Genomic DNA, 16,823 nt, shown 5'->3' on the forward strand with positions numbered 1-16,823 from the left:
ATCAGAGAGTGTCCAGAGGAGGGCAGTGAAGATGGTGAAGGCCTTGAGGAGAAGCTGTGTGGAGAGCACTTGGGTCTGTTCAGCCTGGACTGAGGGGAGACCTCGTTGCAGTTACCTTTAATATTTAAAGCCCCATAAAACAAATCCAGAGGAGCAGAATATGCTGAGGAAATAAATTCTGGATCATTGGTAGTAGTTGTAGTATCTTCATTAAAAGCCATTTCAGCATGTGGCTTCGAAGTATTGCAAGGACAAGCCCAATTATTTGTATTCAGGTCCCTGCTCTTATTAGCCAGTTCTCCCATCAATTCACAAAACCAGAGGGAATGAAAAGTTACAGGTTTAATGTGTTAATAAACATTTAAAAAAAAAGACACAAAAGGGCTTTCATCAAAAAAAAAGAAAAACATTTTTAAAAAAACCTCAAAAAAATCCAACAAGCCATGACATTTGTAGCACATTCTCTTACAGTTTAAGTTACTTTATTTGGTTGGTAATGTCCAAACAAATTTTCACTACAGTACCTCAAGGCTGTCAAGCAAACTTCGACACAAACTGTAAAGCCCCATAAATTTTCTCCAATAGCTGCTGCTATGGGTCCTCATTTCTCCTCATTATTGAAATCTCATCAGGTTTGGAGGCTACAGAACTAAGAAAAGTGTTCCAGAAATATGTACATATTAAATCCAAGTAAAACAACATTTAAAACAAGTTGAGACCAGTATATTTCCAATCAATAATTTTTTTCATCCTTTTTAAAATTCAGTCAGTCTTTAAGCTTGCACTATAAAATTCACAATACTTAATGTCCAAGGCATTTTTAATAAAGAATAAACTTCTTCCAGTTGTACTTCTAACTTCCCTAAGAACACTTTTTTGTTTTCTTACTTGAAATCAGGAATTATTTAAAAAAAAGAAATCAGTTAATCAAGAGATCAATGCTGTCTAGTTTACAGCCAAATGGTACAGGAAATAGGCCAAGTGCCATCCATGGCATGTCCCACATTTCCATCACTACCTCCCAGGGAACTCTGTCACACTGTTAGGAATTGATGCCACTATGAGGGCCACTCATTCTCAGTGAATACCACTGCATAAAATACAATCTGAGGTTTTCTCCCTCTCACAAGGAGCAATTAGGAACTCAAAGTATCTTTATGAGCTTCTTGCATAAGATAATCACTGTCAGAATCCAATTCTTCTTCATCCCCTGGTGTTTCCTCTGCTGCACGTTTCATGCCCCGCTGCTGGGAAATGGCCAAGGCGTATTTGATGTTGTAAATGTTCCACTCACAGCTGAAAAAATAGGGAAACATTGTTTTCCTCCTGAAATAAAAACAACTCTAAAAGAAGGCTGTCTCAAAAGCTTTAACAGCACACTGTCACCCCCCAAATCACTCCAGGTTTTAGATTTGGACTTTCAAATGTAACAATACATACAGTTTTGAGACATCTTCAAAGTGACGCTGGATGCTCTTCTGGAGGAACTGAATCACAGGGAGCAGCTTCACTGACCTTGGATGGAGAAAACATGCAATTCGCAGTGCAGTTCATGTTTACCTATGGAAATCTAGAACTTTTCTATGCTCTCAAGATTCTAACAAGCATACAACTTTAATGCCAACTTTTTAAGATAATCCTAAAGAAACAAAAGCTCTCTGCTTTTGACTCTGTCCACAATGATTACACTTAATACAAGTAATATATTGTGAGAAATGTTTTTTCTAATGTCCAACTGCATCTGGAAGAGCTGATTCTGCTTGCTGCAGCAATGACAGTTCCTTTCAGATACTACAAGACTTTCTGAACAATGGGGAATTTGTTTTAAATTGTCCTCTTCTACTTTAGCAGGAACAAAGGAGAGATTTTGTTCCAGTCATTTCAGTAACTAAAACATTAAAATCCATGTTGAAGCAAGGGAAGAGTTACACAATGCACTGTTTTTTAAATTGTAGGACTCCTTCTCAGATTACTTCTCAGCCCATTTTAAATTTGTAAATTTGCCTGGTTTTGTTCCTAGAAGTCTAAAATTCTGTATTAGGGGTAGGCTGAATATAATTCACAGACCAGGCCTGTGTAGTTTCAAAGTACTCTGTAGGAAGGCAGAGTACTACCAGCTATAGTCACAAGCTAGGTCTCTAAAAATGCAATCAATACCTGCACATCACCTTTCAGTTAGATTTAAGATGCATAACTGTTTAAAAACACAACTGCCAAATCTTGCTATCACTCTTGAAATCATTATGCAGTTATTGTCTAAGTAACTCAAGCAAAGTTTTACCTGTTGTATTTGAAAAATGTTTCTGCAATGTGTCTTCACAAATACAGTAACATATTCCAATTCTGTCACAAACACTTTTTAGAATCTTTTTTAGAGCTTTAAGATCAAGTCCAAGCTGTAACTTCTATCATTAGCACAGAACTTTTAAGACTGAAGTGCTCTAATTGTAGTGCATGCATTATCTAGAATATCAGTAAATGTTAAGTAAAAGCCTTAAACTGACAGGTTTTTAATTTTAATATTCTTGTCAGCATTTTGATTTTCATGAGATCTCACCTTGTTTTCAACTTCTGTCCATGCAGCATAAGCAACTTATGAGCCCAAATAAGATAGAACTCCAAGTGACAAGAGGTCTCAAAAGCAGAGGCCAGGAACTCCAGTAACTTCTCCACATACAGGTCTGGCAGTGATGAGCAGACAACATCAACTGTGCAAAAAGGAAAAAAAACCCATAAACATTCAATAGAGTTGAGTTATTACTTGGAATAACATGAAGGAGACCACAGGAAAGCATAGGGGGAAGAAGAAAGCAGCACTTTGGCAAGTGGTGGATATTTAGTGCTGTATTTCAGGGTACAGTACCACAATCTCTCAGAGGACAAATGTTCCTCCTTTGAACCTTCCAAACACTACTGTATTTAAAAGCAAGATATTAACTCCTCCCTCTCCAAGTTCTTCCTCCTAGCAGAGTTTTTATTTCACCCTTTTCTCCTCCTTTCTAAAGTAACAGACTTTATTGTTGCTGCTTCTGACCTCACCCAAATTTCTGTATTCAGTGGAACCAGTTACGCACAACAATCAGAGGCACTGATACTTGAAAAGACAGCAAAGTCACCTGCCCACACAGGAAGGATCTCAATGCTGTTAGCAACAGCACAGCACAAACAAACACTATTTAGAAGCATCCAAACTAATCTCATATATAACTAAATTACCTCATTATAATCCATTCTCAAAGATAGCTTTTGCTTAAGAAAAAGGCACACAGTCATCCTCTGTTAACAGTGGATTACAACAGCCTCTCGTCAGCTGTACTCTGGCCTTCCAATCATTTTCTAAGCTCTCCACCAGATGTTCTGGAGCATCAATGTCTTTTCTCGTGCTGTCAGCCCAGAACCAGGCACAGTACTTCTGATGTGGTGCCACAAGTGCTCAACAGACAAGATTCATCACCTTCCTCAAACTGCTGATTACATCCTTGCTACTGGTTAATGGTCTTCATCACACAGGCACAGTGCTAACAAGGTTAAACTCGATGTGCCCCTCCAACACCAACTGAAATCCAAAAACCCTGCCTGCACCTCTAGGCCTGATCAAATTCCATGCTGAGAAGTCACTAAATGAGCATGAAGTAGATGGGCAAAATTAAAACATAAATTAACACTAAGAAATCTGCCTTTACACCTCAACTTATCTTGGCTCACACATGTCTGTTTACAGCTAGCTCAGCCCAGTTTCATGGCAGATCCACTCACCTTCACTGCTAGGGACAGCCTCTATCACCTCCTGAATTAATTTCTTTTCATTCAGCTTGAAGGCCATGACAATGGCCATAGTGTATTCCTTCTGACTCAGTGTTTTGCGGATATTGCTGGGTGTGACATCAATATCCAGCTCAAAAGGATCAAACATTAGCCCAGAGTCCAGTGAATAGAGCAGGAGGCCCTCTGTGGTGGTGGCTGCCCAGCTTCGTCCTAAAAGAGAAATAACAATATTTAACAACAAAGAGATGTGTTCTAGAATGGAAACAGAAGAGTGATGATAATCCTCCAGTACCCTATTCTTTCACATGTTTTATATGGAATTAAAAAAATCCTAAATTAACTGTTGATACTAACCTGTAGGACAGAATCGCACACAAGTCACCCTTATTTCTGGTTTAAAGTGTCGATAGCTCATGTCACCTAAAAGAGAAATCTGGAAGTGATTTAACAGATTCACCACAAGTTCACAGTCTAGTTATCAACTCTGACTATGATGTTACCATTAAATAATGTGCAGCATGGTAAAACCTGGCAGAATTAAAGACTGGGTAAGGAAGGCACAGTTCATGTCCAAGAGATCACAGCTTAGGTGGTGGGACCAAATTTCCTGATGTTAAAACTGAGCTAAACAAGTCAAACCCTTCTTACCTGTGTCAAAGGTTCTGATGCACAAAAAAGTAGAAACAAAGAGAGCAAAGCCAAAGCCATACCTCTTTTTACTCCAGGAAGAGGGATGGCAACACCTTCGTCACCTCCACCACCTTCATCGATCAGAGCCATGCTGCCAAATTCAGTCATTTTTCTCCGATCTAAGTACTCCTGGAAAGACATGCAAGTTCCATTCACTGCACTGAATGTCTTCTCAAACAGCAGAGCTCAGTTTGGACTGTGCTTTCACATTATTATAGGTTTGATATATACTCCAGAGATGGACTGTTTGCTTCCTCAGCTGCAGCCCTACTCCTTCTGTCCTGCAGGTTCCATAACTGCACCGTGCTAATGCAAGGGTTGTGTGGCCAAAACACTGCAAATGAGATTTTAGGGACTTCACAATGTAAGTGAGATTTTAGGGACCTCTCTGGTCCCCCTTTCTAAATACCCATCCCCTCCAGGATTCTGTTTCAGCTTGTTCACTTTCTTTCAAGGCAGACGTTGAGCTACACCAGCTCACAGACCACTGCTATGATACTTGGAAGTACATAGCAGTGGTCTATGTAAAAAAAAGGATACCTGGAACCACAGTCAGATAGAGCCTGAAATGAACAATAATCATCCTTCCTGGTAAGGGGATGGTGAAAAGGGTTACTGGAATTTTTTCCCCTTCTGATATTTTTCATAATTCACTTTACTTTTAAAGGAATTTAATTCGGTATTTGGCAATATTCAGAAACAGAGTTTATAAAGGTCAGCGATGTTGTTCTGTATCCACAAAAATAATCCTTCATTTCTTTGCTAACACAAACTGACACCTGGGGAGTTAGCTTAGTACAAAAGGTTGGTAATTTAAATTTTCACTTCCACTTTAAGTCTAGTGCCAACTAACTTAGTATGCTTGAGAGTTCTGCCCATTCAACACAAGCACAGTACAAATCTGGGAAGAGTTTCAGGAATTCATTCTGTTCCAAGAGGAATATATCCTTCCACCTCTTCTGCACAAAAATAAACCCATTCTTTAAGAAACATTCATGAATCAGTCTTAATGAGATGCTATATCAAAACCAAAGTCTTGTGGGGGTGAGGAAATTTAAAAAAGACTCCTGTGCTCACATACCTCCATTGCATCTAAAGAATGGTTGCATGAAATTTCAAATTTTTTCATAAGAATCTGTTCCTTGACATTATATATACAGACAAATTTTGACAATCCACCTGCCAGAATAGATTGACCATCTGCTGAATAGCACAGAGTTGTAAAAGATCTGGTAAAGAAAAAGAGAAAGCAGTTAAATTTCACTGCCACATCTGAGCTAAAAGATATGAGTAGAATGTAAAGACTCAGAAAATAACCACTACATGGTAAAAATGGAGATCTTCATTCACACTGTATGTACTTCACACACACATTTACTACAAAGCATTTGGTGCTTTACATGAATCAGAGACAATTTCAAGAACTTCAACAGCTTCATGAAATACTTCCATACTTCTGAATCTGAGTCACAGCTCAGTCAATGAGCTCTCAACTATATCATGCATGACAAAAAACCAGAAAAGCTACAGAAAAACCAATGCCATGGCATGTTTGAAAGACATGGTTGAGAGCTCACCAGCAAAAAATACTGCTTTTTTCCAAAGCTTTTTTCCAAAAACTTATTGTTTCCCCCTTTTTTTTTTTATTGGAAGCAATATGGAAAAAAAAAAGGGGAAAAGAGAAGAATAAAACATTTCTCTAAGATACTTTTTGATAGCACACAAATTCAACTTGCTTTTAAACATTACTTCACATGCATAGCAACAGGTAATAAACCCCATACTTTAATTACCTTCTTTCAAAAATCTAATAGTTTCTACATACTAATGGTTGTACACTAGTATTTGTGTAGAAAGATATCTACTAAAAAACCTAACCCACAGCAAATTAACACCTTGGCCTGAGAAGCTTAATATTATGTGGGCAACCCAAGTCCCAAATAGATGAGAAAAAACACATGCTCAGAATGGTGCTGACCAGTGAGAGAACACAGCCAACTACAAAAGGGAGGCATCTACATGTCAGGCAGGCTTTTAACATTCAGAATCAGAAATATCTGAACAGCAGATGCACTCTGCAATCTTCATGTAGAAAACAAATGGAAAAACAACTCCAAAGTGACCCAGTGTGGCACCCTCTTGTCACTGCAGCCCCCTGGACGTACTTGCCCTTGGCTGCCTGCTTGGCAGTTATTTTATCCAGCTCCTTCCTCCCCATCTGCAGATCGTGCCTGCCCTCAATGGAGCCAGTCTGCACTGCACTGTCATGATCCCAAAATGTTATCTGGCCATTCAAAGCAGCAACCGCCAGCTCTTTGCCATCGGGACGGAAGGCAACAACAAGAACTGCAAAGAATTTTCAAAACAGTTAAAAATGCACTCATATGCTTTTCTAAGAAAAGACCCTTAATTTTTCTAGGATCTTATCTCAGCTATTAGAAAAAATTTAAGAGTAAAAGAGCAAAAAGTATGACTGTACTTTTTCCTGTGGACAACATACAATTGTATGTTGTTAATTATAACACTAATTATAACGCTAAGCAAGAATTAAAGTATTTATTGCATTATTAACCAAGCACAAGAGTGAAGTATCTGAACTTTTCCATTTCCATGAGTGAGTGTCTCTGTATTTGACATGTTCTGTTGTTATTAACATATTTTACACAGTATCTTTATATTTGATAAAAGACGAGAAATGAAACAAGAATTACCATCTGAGTTTATTATGAATGTCTCCTTAGTTCTCCAGCTGTCCAACATATCCCATAATTTTACAGTCTTATCCCAAGAGGCACTGGCTAGAACACACTTCATTGGATTAAAGGACAAGCTGCTGATGGGACCCTCATGACCTGCTAAGACCTAAAAAGAGAAGAAAAAAATAACCTGGAATTAGGTGTAAGAAACTGAAATCTGTGTAGTCTGCATTCAGTAAACTCCAGATACAGCCAATAAACCACACCTGACTTGTCCACACACATTTGAGATCACTTTTGGACACAGGGCATGATACACACCAGTGATTCTCAACTTTTTATTTTCACAAGTTTTTAAAAAATTCCCTGTAGTGCTACCACTATATAGGCATCTACAACCACTCCTATGCACACACTTTAGGGATGCATTGTGCCAATTTCCTCCCTCCTTTCAAAACAATCAGACCAATTGTGAAAAACCAAGTCATTGCTCTAAGAATTCAGTACCTCCTGCAGCTGATAACACTTCAGAATAAAAACAAAAATAAAAAACTGAGAATAAGAGTGACAGAGATTTTCATTTCATGGAAGGTTCCTACTCCTCCAAAAAATATCTAGGAAAGAAACTAAACTCAAAACTCTGGAGATCCAGTCAAGTATATCCCAAGTTACTGAAGTGATCTGTATTCCATGGCTGTGCCAAATTAAATATGTGAATCACACACTCTTCTACTTGTACAAGATGCAAAGGAATGCTTAAGAATTGAAACAATAATTGAACAATTATGGCCCTGCCCTGCTCCAGCAAAACCCTTCATGAAATCTGTATCAGTCTTAACTGAGCAACTACGATTTCTTCATTACCTGTAGAAAATATGTGGCAAAGAACATCTCTGAATAAGGAGGGAAAGACTTTCATGCCCATGTGTTAGCTCACCACCACTGGTGTTACTTCATGAATAGAAAGAGCTCATTACTCAAAAATTTTAACTATTTCCCACACAAATTCAGGGTGAGCTCCATGCAATAAATAAAAAAAAATGCTGAGAGCAACATAGTGTAGCTCCAGTGTTTGAACATAAATATAACAAAACACTTCATGTTGCATTGAAACTCCCCTGACTAATCCCAAAGTTGCTGAGTATCACCACACTCCACACAAGGTTAAATTCAAGCCCTCCCAGCACTCTGGGTCCTTACATCCAGCAGCCTCCCACTCTGCATTGACCAGATGAATATTTCAAAGGAATCCTGGGAACCAGCTGCCACAATCTCACCACTGGAGTCCACAGCTAAACAAGAGAACTGACTTGGTCGTGGAGAGGTAAAGGTACGGAAATTCCGGTACCTGTGGAGGAGGTGAAAAGAAATTATGAGAACATTTCACGTAGATTTATTTAAATGTGTGTTTAACAAGTTTATTTATAAAAGGAGTTCATTTGTTTTGTAAAGACTTCTAAGCTATGTACAGAAAAAATATTTTTTTTATAAAATTAAGATATGTTGCCTCAGCATGACTGCAAGATCCAAAAGAAGCATGAAAAACTCTGCAGAAATAGGAGACAAAAATACTCTGAGGAGCTCTCTTCTATTAAATAGCATGTGTCAATTTTTCAGAAACATGGGCTTGTTTACACACCCAGTTCTGTGCACAGCTGTATTATATTATGCAAAGTGCCTTCTCCCCATTTGAGTAAAGCCAGACAATGATTTTCTTGGATTTCCAGCTTCTCTGAGGAAAGTTCTTCCAGAATTTTCTTCACAGAAAGTGGACAGAATAAGAGCATTCCTAATAACTATCTCAATTTAAATCAAAGGCTGAACCAAAAACCAGTAAGGCAGTGCTGCTCACCTTTATGAGACTTCAAACAAACAATCAGTAATTTGCTGTATTTTGGGGGGAGTGTGAAAGCTGAGGACTAAATGAGACAGGAAAGCTTTCATGCAAAGAGCTACCTGTGCAGATCAAAGGCACGCACTGTTCCATCCAGGGAAGCACTCAGGACAACATAGCCAGTGGAAGTGAAAGTTACAGCAGTTACACCACTGTTGTGTTCTGTAAAGGTGACAAAACAAAAGCTGCTTGAAGTGTTCCACACTTTCACCTGCAGGACAGACAAGAAAAGACTTCTTAGAATCACTATCATCAGAAAAAAGAGAAAATCAGAGTAAGGCAGCAGCAGAGTAGAGAAAACCTAATTATAGAACTCTGCAACAGCATAAAAGACTTTCAGTAATAGCACTCAAGAGGCCAGAGATTATCATTATACCTCTTAAGACACATTTGCAACTGAAAATCTAAGCAGAGACAGACACAAACAAAGTTAATAAAGGAAAGTAACACTTGGTGAGCATCTTGAGCTTCCAAGCTTATACTGTCAAATAAAACAGGTGTCAAATTCAAAACCAACTCTAAAGCCATTACAAAAGTTACAATTGAGATGATATTCCAGTTGTTTCAGGGTTTTTTCCTGAACAAAAATTGTATGCATTTAGCCTTCTGCAGTTTGACACTTCTTGGTTTTGGCCAGTTTTCATCCTGAATGGCAGAAAGTGACAGATCTTTTTCTGCCATTTAGAAGTTTTGACAGGACATCAGCTACTACTATTGTCCCATTTATGTGCCAAGACATCGTGGCAAAACACCTTTGAAAATAAAAGTACCTGTACACACAGCCTATCATTTCAATGCAAGTCATCCATGAGAAGTTAATTTTTCTCTTAAATGACAAGCTTCTGGAATGGTACATTTAAACAAAAAAATTGCACTGGCATAAATAATTTGAAATCAATTTCATATCAAAAAACAATTATTTAAAGGGTAAGAAGTTGGGTGGCTGAAGTTCATTCATCCCAAGATATCATGGGACCATAAATAACATTGATGAATTTGTTACTTTTGCATTTATGGTGACTGGATCTGTAATAATTAAAAAATCACCTGCTAGAAAGCATAAGTGATGCAATTTACAGCCACAGGTAGTAACAAAGCAAAATATATATACTCTAGAAAGAAAAATCAAAACATTTAAGGAAAGAGAGGATAAAAAATTATGACTTTATAGTAAGAAAAATATGTACCAATTACAGTAACAGAGCTTTCTACATAAAATGCAAAGTCAAGCTGCTTAGTACATTATTACAAGTTCACATTCCAGCAATATTGTCTCACTTACTTTGCCATCCTCCCCTCCAGTTACTATGTACTGTCCATCTGGAGAATATGCCAAGGAAACCATGCTGTTGAAATGGCCCTGCTGCTTCAGCACATAGGACTCGCTCTGCCACTCCCACACCAGGAGCTGACCCAGACCTGTAAGCACAGCAGGATTAACCACAGCCATGAACACAATGACCCTGCAAATGCAGGCCACAAAACACACAGTGGCAAGCAATGTCAAAAAAAAACCCCCAAACAAACCCAAAGGTTAATGCAGACAGGTAGAATTCTGCATCTTTCAGTCCTAATAGGAGCTTTTTCCTTTTATAACTTCAGGGAAACTTCCCCAAAAATTTCCTCCATGAGCTGTTACCTGGAATAATGTTTTCAATAGTACAAGAGCAATGCTATCAACCAGTTGATAAAAGAGCTGGAAAGAAAAGTAGGGCTGCATATAAGAGTAAAATTTTGGGTTTCATGCAAACCGTTATGGACAGGGTGGGAATGCTGGGAACATCCAGGCAGGTTTGTAAAATGCCATGGGCAACATTTTGCAAAGAAAAAACAGCCCAGAATGAAAGCAGAAATTAACTAGAGGGGATCTGGGGTCTCCCTAACTCTGCTAGAAGCTTTCCTAAATAAAATATGTATTTTTTCCTGCAAAAGAAATTTTTCCCGCTTTGTTAGAAGCAAAATACTTCCCTGAATCATCAGAATTCTCTGAGAGACTCATTAGTGGTATTTGTTTTACTATACCTAGACAGCACAGATATGAGACTATCAATTATTTAACATTTGGAGTCAAAACTAGCAAGAGGAATTTGGGCCTTATGCCCACCACATTTCTTATTTTTCCCATGAATACACACAAAAAAAACCTGACAAACCTGAACATCCAAAGGCAATCCAGTCACCAGTGCAGTTGATAGAAATAGAAGCTATCCTTTGGTCTGAAATACTGAAGTAAGAGAAGTAACCAATAAATAAATTTGTGTGATAAAACTTCAAGTCTAATATTTATTAAAGCTCTTCAAGCAAGTTGTTTGATTGTTTTACTGAACTTCTGTACCACTGTAACATCAAAAACCACAAAGTTCATTCCTTTGTTCACTCCAAACCATCAAACATTTCCAGAATGAAGGCAGAGTATCTGCATCCCAAAAATGTACTTGCCAACACAATAAAACTCCCCAAGTTTAAGAAAATAAAATAGGGGCTTTTTTGTACATGGAAATTGTTTACAGTTATGGAAAAGAATCTGATATGATTTCTCAACTTAGATACAATTTACAGATAATTTTACATATGCAGAACTTTCCAGCTAATATTTTCTACAAAGAAACTGAAAATATTAAAATGGACAAAGTTAAAGAAGTCTAGCCAACGACCAGGAACTCCTGAGTAGTTTCCTTATTCAGACCTCACTTTTCCAGAATGAGGAGTGGAATTATATGGTATTTATTACATAAATTTATGGTTTTGCCTTTCCAGAAATTACAGTATTAAATAGACAGTCATGTTTTAAGATTTTTGTGCTCTTTTTTATTCATCCTTCACTGCTTAACATGATATGTACCCAATCAAACAAACACGAAACCCCTGCAAAAAAACCTATTCCCTTCCCCCACAAAAACCAAACCAAAGATAGTGATAATCCCATGGCTCACCTCAAGGAGTGGATCAGATTGAAATCTGGAAGCTCATGGAGGTGAAAGACTCCAGAGGCAAAACCAGTGACTAAAAGATGTGTTTTCTTGTGATAGGCTGCAGCTGTCAGGTTATTAAAATCTCCCTCTTTATTGAAAAAATACCTGGCACCCAAGAAAAAAGAAAAAAGGTGAATGTTGAAGAACAGGATGTTGTCAGAGTTGCATCTCCAAGCAGCTCACCAAGAAGGCTGATGAGCCACCTTTATGTCATCTCCTGAAGTCAACCAAGCCTTTCTGGCAAGAAACCAAAGCCTCAAGACTTAGAGAGGGTACTGTAGTAAAGTAGTAAAAAATCTGTAGTAAAGATCCCATTTACAATTTCTGAGTTCCAAACAACAGGACACCATGAGTCAGTATTTCTTATACTGCTAAATTACACTTGTTATTCTGAAGGTAAAAGGTAGTGCCCATCATATAATCAAGGTAAGACAGTTCTACCAGAACTACTTAAAATGGTATCTGCAGTAAATTTCTAAATTTTAAATTCTAGACAGTTAAATTTCTAAATCCTGGACAGTTTTATACTGCTTTGAATAAGTTAGAACAGATGAAAAAAAACCCAGTACAATAAATCCCCATTGCTACTTTCATTTTTGATAACTGAAAACCACTTACTTTGCAACACGTGAATATTTAACTTTATTTCTAGTCTCTTCTTCACTTGGATCAGCTTTCCCATGAATTTCTTCACCCTTGGGCTCTTCAAGCAGCTCTTCATCATCTTCTGCTGCCTTCTTTTCCTTTGCTGCATCTTTAGGGGGCATGGGCTTCAAACCATCCAGCTCAGTGTCACACTGCCACACACACAGAGCTGCATCCTGGCTAATTGTGTACAGCTAGAATACAAACACACAAATTATTATTGTCCAATATCCATGCTCTGTGCTCTGCAAAAATATGAATATGGACTTGCAGAAGGGTTAGCAAGTGTGCATTCTATTCTCAGGATAGAATCCAAGGTGCTTTGAACTGGGAGTTTGACTTGTCCTGAGAACTGGTGAATTATTTGCCTGCCCCCAGAAAAATTTTGCAAGGACCAAAAGCAACTTGATAACCAGTCAGCATCACAGCTAAACTAAATCATTTTTTCATATTTAAAGCTAAAATGTTTTGGGTGAGCAAATTTAAACATGTAATTATGGCAGAGCAATCAAGAGACATTTCTGTATTTTCTAAATTCTGGATATTGTCAAAATAGTCACTTACAGATAAGGTTCTGTTTCCACTATTTCAATATTACAATTCAAGTGTGTTGTGTGATTATACATACATCTAGGCTGTTCTCTTCAAAAAAGCAGGCAACTATGACATCCTTATGGCCTCCAAGAGAGTAGTAGATCAAGTTAGCCCATCGCTCTGCTCCAAACACCCACGTAGACATGTCCTTGCTCCCCACTGCAAAGCACCTGCAAAAGAAAAATAGAAAAGAAAATTAGAACACTGGACTGCAAAACTCTTCCCTGGGTGGAGAATGTTCTGAGCTCAAATCCAGCAGTCACCACTTTGATTTTACAAACAAGTGTTGTAAACTGTGATTGCTGACCATAGCAGAGGTAGAAGGGGCTAAAACACATTCAGAAGGTCAACCCTGCTCACATTCCTAAGATATGTTCCTTTTATGAATTACTATGCATTTTCAAGTAAGAATACTTAAATAAGTAATTTGATTCCCATTTCTTATACTTTCTGGTCTGCCTAATTGTATTTTTTAATTAAAGACACAATTTTTAAAGCTAGTACAATACTTCAGAGGAAATGCAATGTGCATTTAAATATCAACATGTGCAGGTAAACAGTGCTTCAGTTTAACAACTCACTTGGAATCATCAGTCCAGTCAATACAAGTTGTTTCGTCATATGGGCCATAGTAGGTTTTGTCCAGAACAAATGCATTAAATTCTCTTTTCTTCCCAGGAGCATGGTACAGGTAAGCAAGATTGTCTTTTGTAACCACAAATTTCCTGGCATAATGGGGGGGAAAAAGACATAACTGCACACAAAGCTGATAGAGCAAACAACTGTTCAGTACAGACTGCAATACAATGAAACAATATAATAATAAAGAGGTTCCTGCACTACTGAAACAATAAAAATGAATTGCTTTTGAAGGAAAAACAAAGTATTTGCAGATTGATACTATCCCCCAACTTAAACATTATAAAAGAAAAAACCTTCAGTAAAAATTACTGAAGTTGAATACTGAAATTCTTATTCTCAAAGCCCCAAAACAGAAGGAAAAGTTCAAACACTCAAACCAGGATATTCTATTTTCAAGGCTTTGCTTTTCTTCTTTTCTTCCCCTCTCAATTTTACAAAGTGACCCTGATCAGCTCAAAATCTCCCCTCACTCATGAATAGGAAATATTTCCAGATTGGTTAGGATGTCTTCATAATCACAACTAGTTTATCGGGAAATTCCTGCTGTTCTGTTCTAAAGCATGCACTTCTTACTTACTTGCCATCAGGGGAAAAGCTGACACTGTGAACTGGCTTGTGAAAATAAAACTGATGTATCACACATTTCCCAATCAAACTCACAAGCAAGGCAGCTCCCTCTGTAAGGGCAGAAGGAAAGGATCATTGAGTACCAAGAATAATTGAGTACCAAAAAAATCATAACCCCAGAAAACATTCTTTTCTTGAAGAGGAGGGGGAAAAGCATTTCAAGACAGTGTGCTTAATATTATTAAAATTAAAAAATACAGTCCAAATTATGAGACACTCTCCAAATTCTGTAAACAAGTTCTGTAAATAAAGATACCTTACCCAAAATTATAATGCAATTTCTAAAGCATATGACTTTTAATTTTGTGTTAAGGTTGAACACCTAACAGATTTCCTCCCCTCAAGGCTGCATTTTTACCGAATTCTTTTAAAAAACAGATGTCTCTTTGTGCAAGTACCTTCATCAATTAGAATGGCAAGGCTTCCATCTGGAGAGAGCCCCACGCACACAATATTGAGCCGTGTAGCCAAGGGCAACGTCTCACACTTGTTACTGCAACAAAAACACAGAACAGTAAAATGAGGACAGGGATGCAGGAAGAACATCAGTGTCAGTGAAATATACCTTTGTTAAGCCTAGACAAAATTTACTGTAAAACCCTGACAACTTTGTTCAGCTGTCACAATCCCCTGAACATCAGCTAGGTGGGTTGTTCTGAGCAGGGCCAGGAGCTGGACTCGATGATCCTTCCAGGCCAGGATGGTCTGTAATCCTACATAACAGAATTATAATTCCAGGCTCCAGGATGGTCTGTAATTCTGCATCACAGAATTATAATTCCAGGCTCCAGGATGGTCTGTAATTCTGCGTAACAGAATTATAATTCCAGGCTCCAGGATGGTCTGTAATTCTGCATCACAAAATTATAATTCCAGGCTCCAGGATGGTCTGTAATTCTGCATAACAGAATTCTAATTCCGGGCTCCTGACTGGAACGCAGGCACAGAGAGCACTGATCACAACTCTGGCACACAGGAAAGGTTGATGATGCTCTAATTTTTGTTACATGCAAGGCAGAAGCACACAAAGAAACCATACAACTAAATCAAACACAAGTCTATTTCTTCCCTTTTCTTTTTCTCTCTGAAATACACCTTTACATAATTCCTCTGCTATTCTCCACACGAGTGTACGCGCCCAACACCTTGACAGGTATTCCACTAGACAGGCTTCTACCTTTTCACGCTAAAGCAAACGCTTTCCGGGATATTTTGGCAGGCCGAGCATCCTGGATAACCCCACGGGTCGGGCTCCAAAACGCCCTCAGAGCTTTATTCCCCCCGAAACCCCCGCGCTGGCAGCGCCAGGCCCTCCCCGCCCCTCGCCGCTCTCACTTCTTGAGGTCGAAGAGGGAGATCCTGTTGCCGACGGGGCTGAGCAGGGAGTTGCCATCGCGGGTGAAGCTGAGGTTGCCGCGGCGGTACACGGTGCCCAGCAGGCCGGAGAACTGCGGGGGCAGGAAAGGGCAGGGTTAGAGCGGCTGCGGAGATGGGGATCGGGGGAAGGTGATGGGGAGATGGTGCTGGGGATCGGGGGCTGCCCCCCGGCCCGCGCTCACCCGGTACGCGAAGCGCATGGCGGCCACACGTGGGGAGGGCAGCCGCGGAACTGCGGCACCCAGGGGCGGGAACAGGGGAAGGGAAGGAAGGGAGCAGAGAGGGAGGGACTGGGAGGAGAGTGGGAGGGACAGGGAGGAGAAAGGGAAAGGGATGGGCTGTGGCACTGCCCTGTGTGCCCTTCCCCAGGCACGGGCCTGCTGCCCCCTCAGCCGCTCCGGGCCCTCCCCAGCCCCCGCCACGAGCCGGGGGAGCTCTGGTTCTCTTTAGTAAATATATTACGGTATTTATACTTTTTATTATAAATGCCTTGGAGTGACTGTGAGAGCTGGACCTGTTTATTCTGGAGAACAGAGGGCTGTGAGATCTCATCAATCGATATAAATATATCCCTGGTGGGTGTCGGAGGATGGTGCCAAGCTCTTTTTCAGTGGTGGCCAGCATCAGAATGAGGAGCAGCGGCTGTAAAATAAAACACAAGGAGTTTCAACTCAACATGAGGAAGAGTTTGTTTATGTTCAGGGTGGCAGAGCCCTGGAACAGCTGCCCAGGGAGGACAGAGTTCCCTCTCTGGAGACATTCCAGAGCCACCTGGATGTGCTCCCTGTCACTGCTCTGGGTGACCCTGCCTTGGCAGCAGTTGGACTGGGTGATCTCCAGAGGTCACTGCAATCCTGACTGTTCTGAGATTCTGAAATTAGAGTGCAACAACACTGAATGCCCGGTGTATAGATGTGAGAG

At 39.4% G+C, this 16,823-nt stretch overlaps 1 protein-coding gene across 1 annotated transcript; it reads right to left on the bottom strand.

Moving 5' to 3' along the window:
- Positions 1 to 327: 327 nt before the first annotated feature.
- PWP2 (PWP2 small subunit processome component) lies at positions 328 to 16,147 on the bottom strand. The gene is made up of 21 exons (XM_066545513.1): positions 16,085 to 16,147; positions 15,861 to 15,973; positions 14,924 to 15,018; positions 14,476 to 14,575; positions 13,838 to 13,981; positions 13,291 to 13,426; positions 12,636 to 12,856; positions 11,979 to 12,122; positions 11,199 to 11,269; positions 10,328 to 10,464; positions 9,108 to 9,256; positions 8,352 to 8,499; positions 7,167 to 7,317; positions 6,621 to 6,801; positions 5,537 to 5,684; positions 4,476 to 4,584; positions 4,120 to 4,185; positions 3,757 to 3,975; positions 2,558 to 2,708; positions 1,441 to 1,515; positions 328 to 1,296 (listed from the first exon to the last, which is right to left on the bottom strand). The coding sequence occupies exons 1-21, from the start codon at positions 16,100 to 16,102 to the stop codon at positions 1,137 to 1,139; spliced, it is 2,736 nt and encodes a 911-aa protein (XP_066401610.1). The 5' UTR covers positions 16,103 to 16,147; the 3' UTR covers positions 328 to 1,136.
- Between the last annotated feature and the right edge of the window lie 676 nt (positions 16,148 to 16,823).

The sequence above is a fragment of the Molothrus aeneus genome, chromosome 2 (genome assembly GCF_037042795.1).
Source record: "Molothrus aeneus isolate 106 chromosome 2, BPBGC_Maene_1.0, whole genome shotgun sequence".
NCBI classification, from domain to species: Eukaryota; Metazoa; Chordata; class Aves; order Passeriformes; family Icteridae; genus Molothrus; species Molothrus aeneus.

Bases quoted from the DNA above. Each gene is read 5' to 3' on its own strand.
- PWP2 (XM_066545513.1), bottom strand. The intron at 10,465-11,198 runs GTTTGTCAGGTT...CTGTGCTTACAG, and splicing joins GATTGCCTTTGGATGTTCAG to GTCTGGGTCAGCTCCTGGTG. The intron at 9,257-10,327 runs GTAAGTGAGACA...TCTGTCCTGCAG, and splicing joins CTGGAGGGGAGGATGGCAAA to GTGAAAGTGTGGAACACTTC.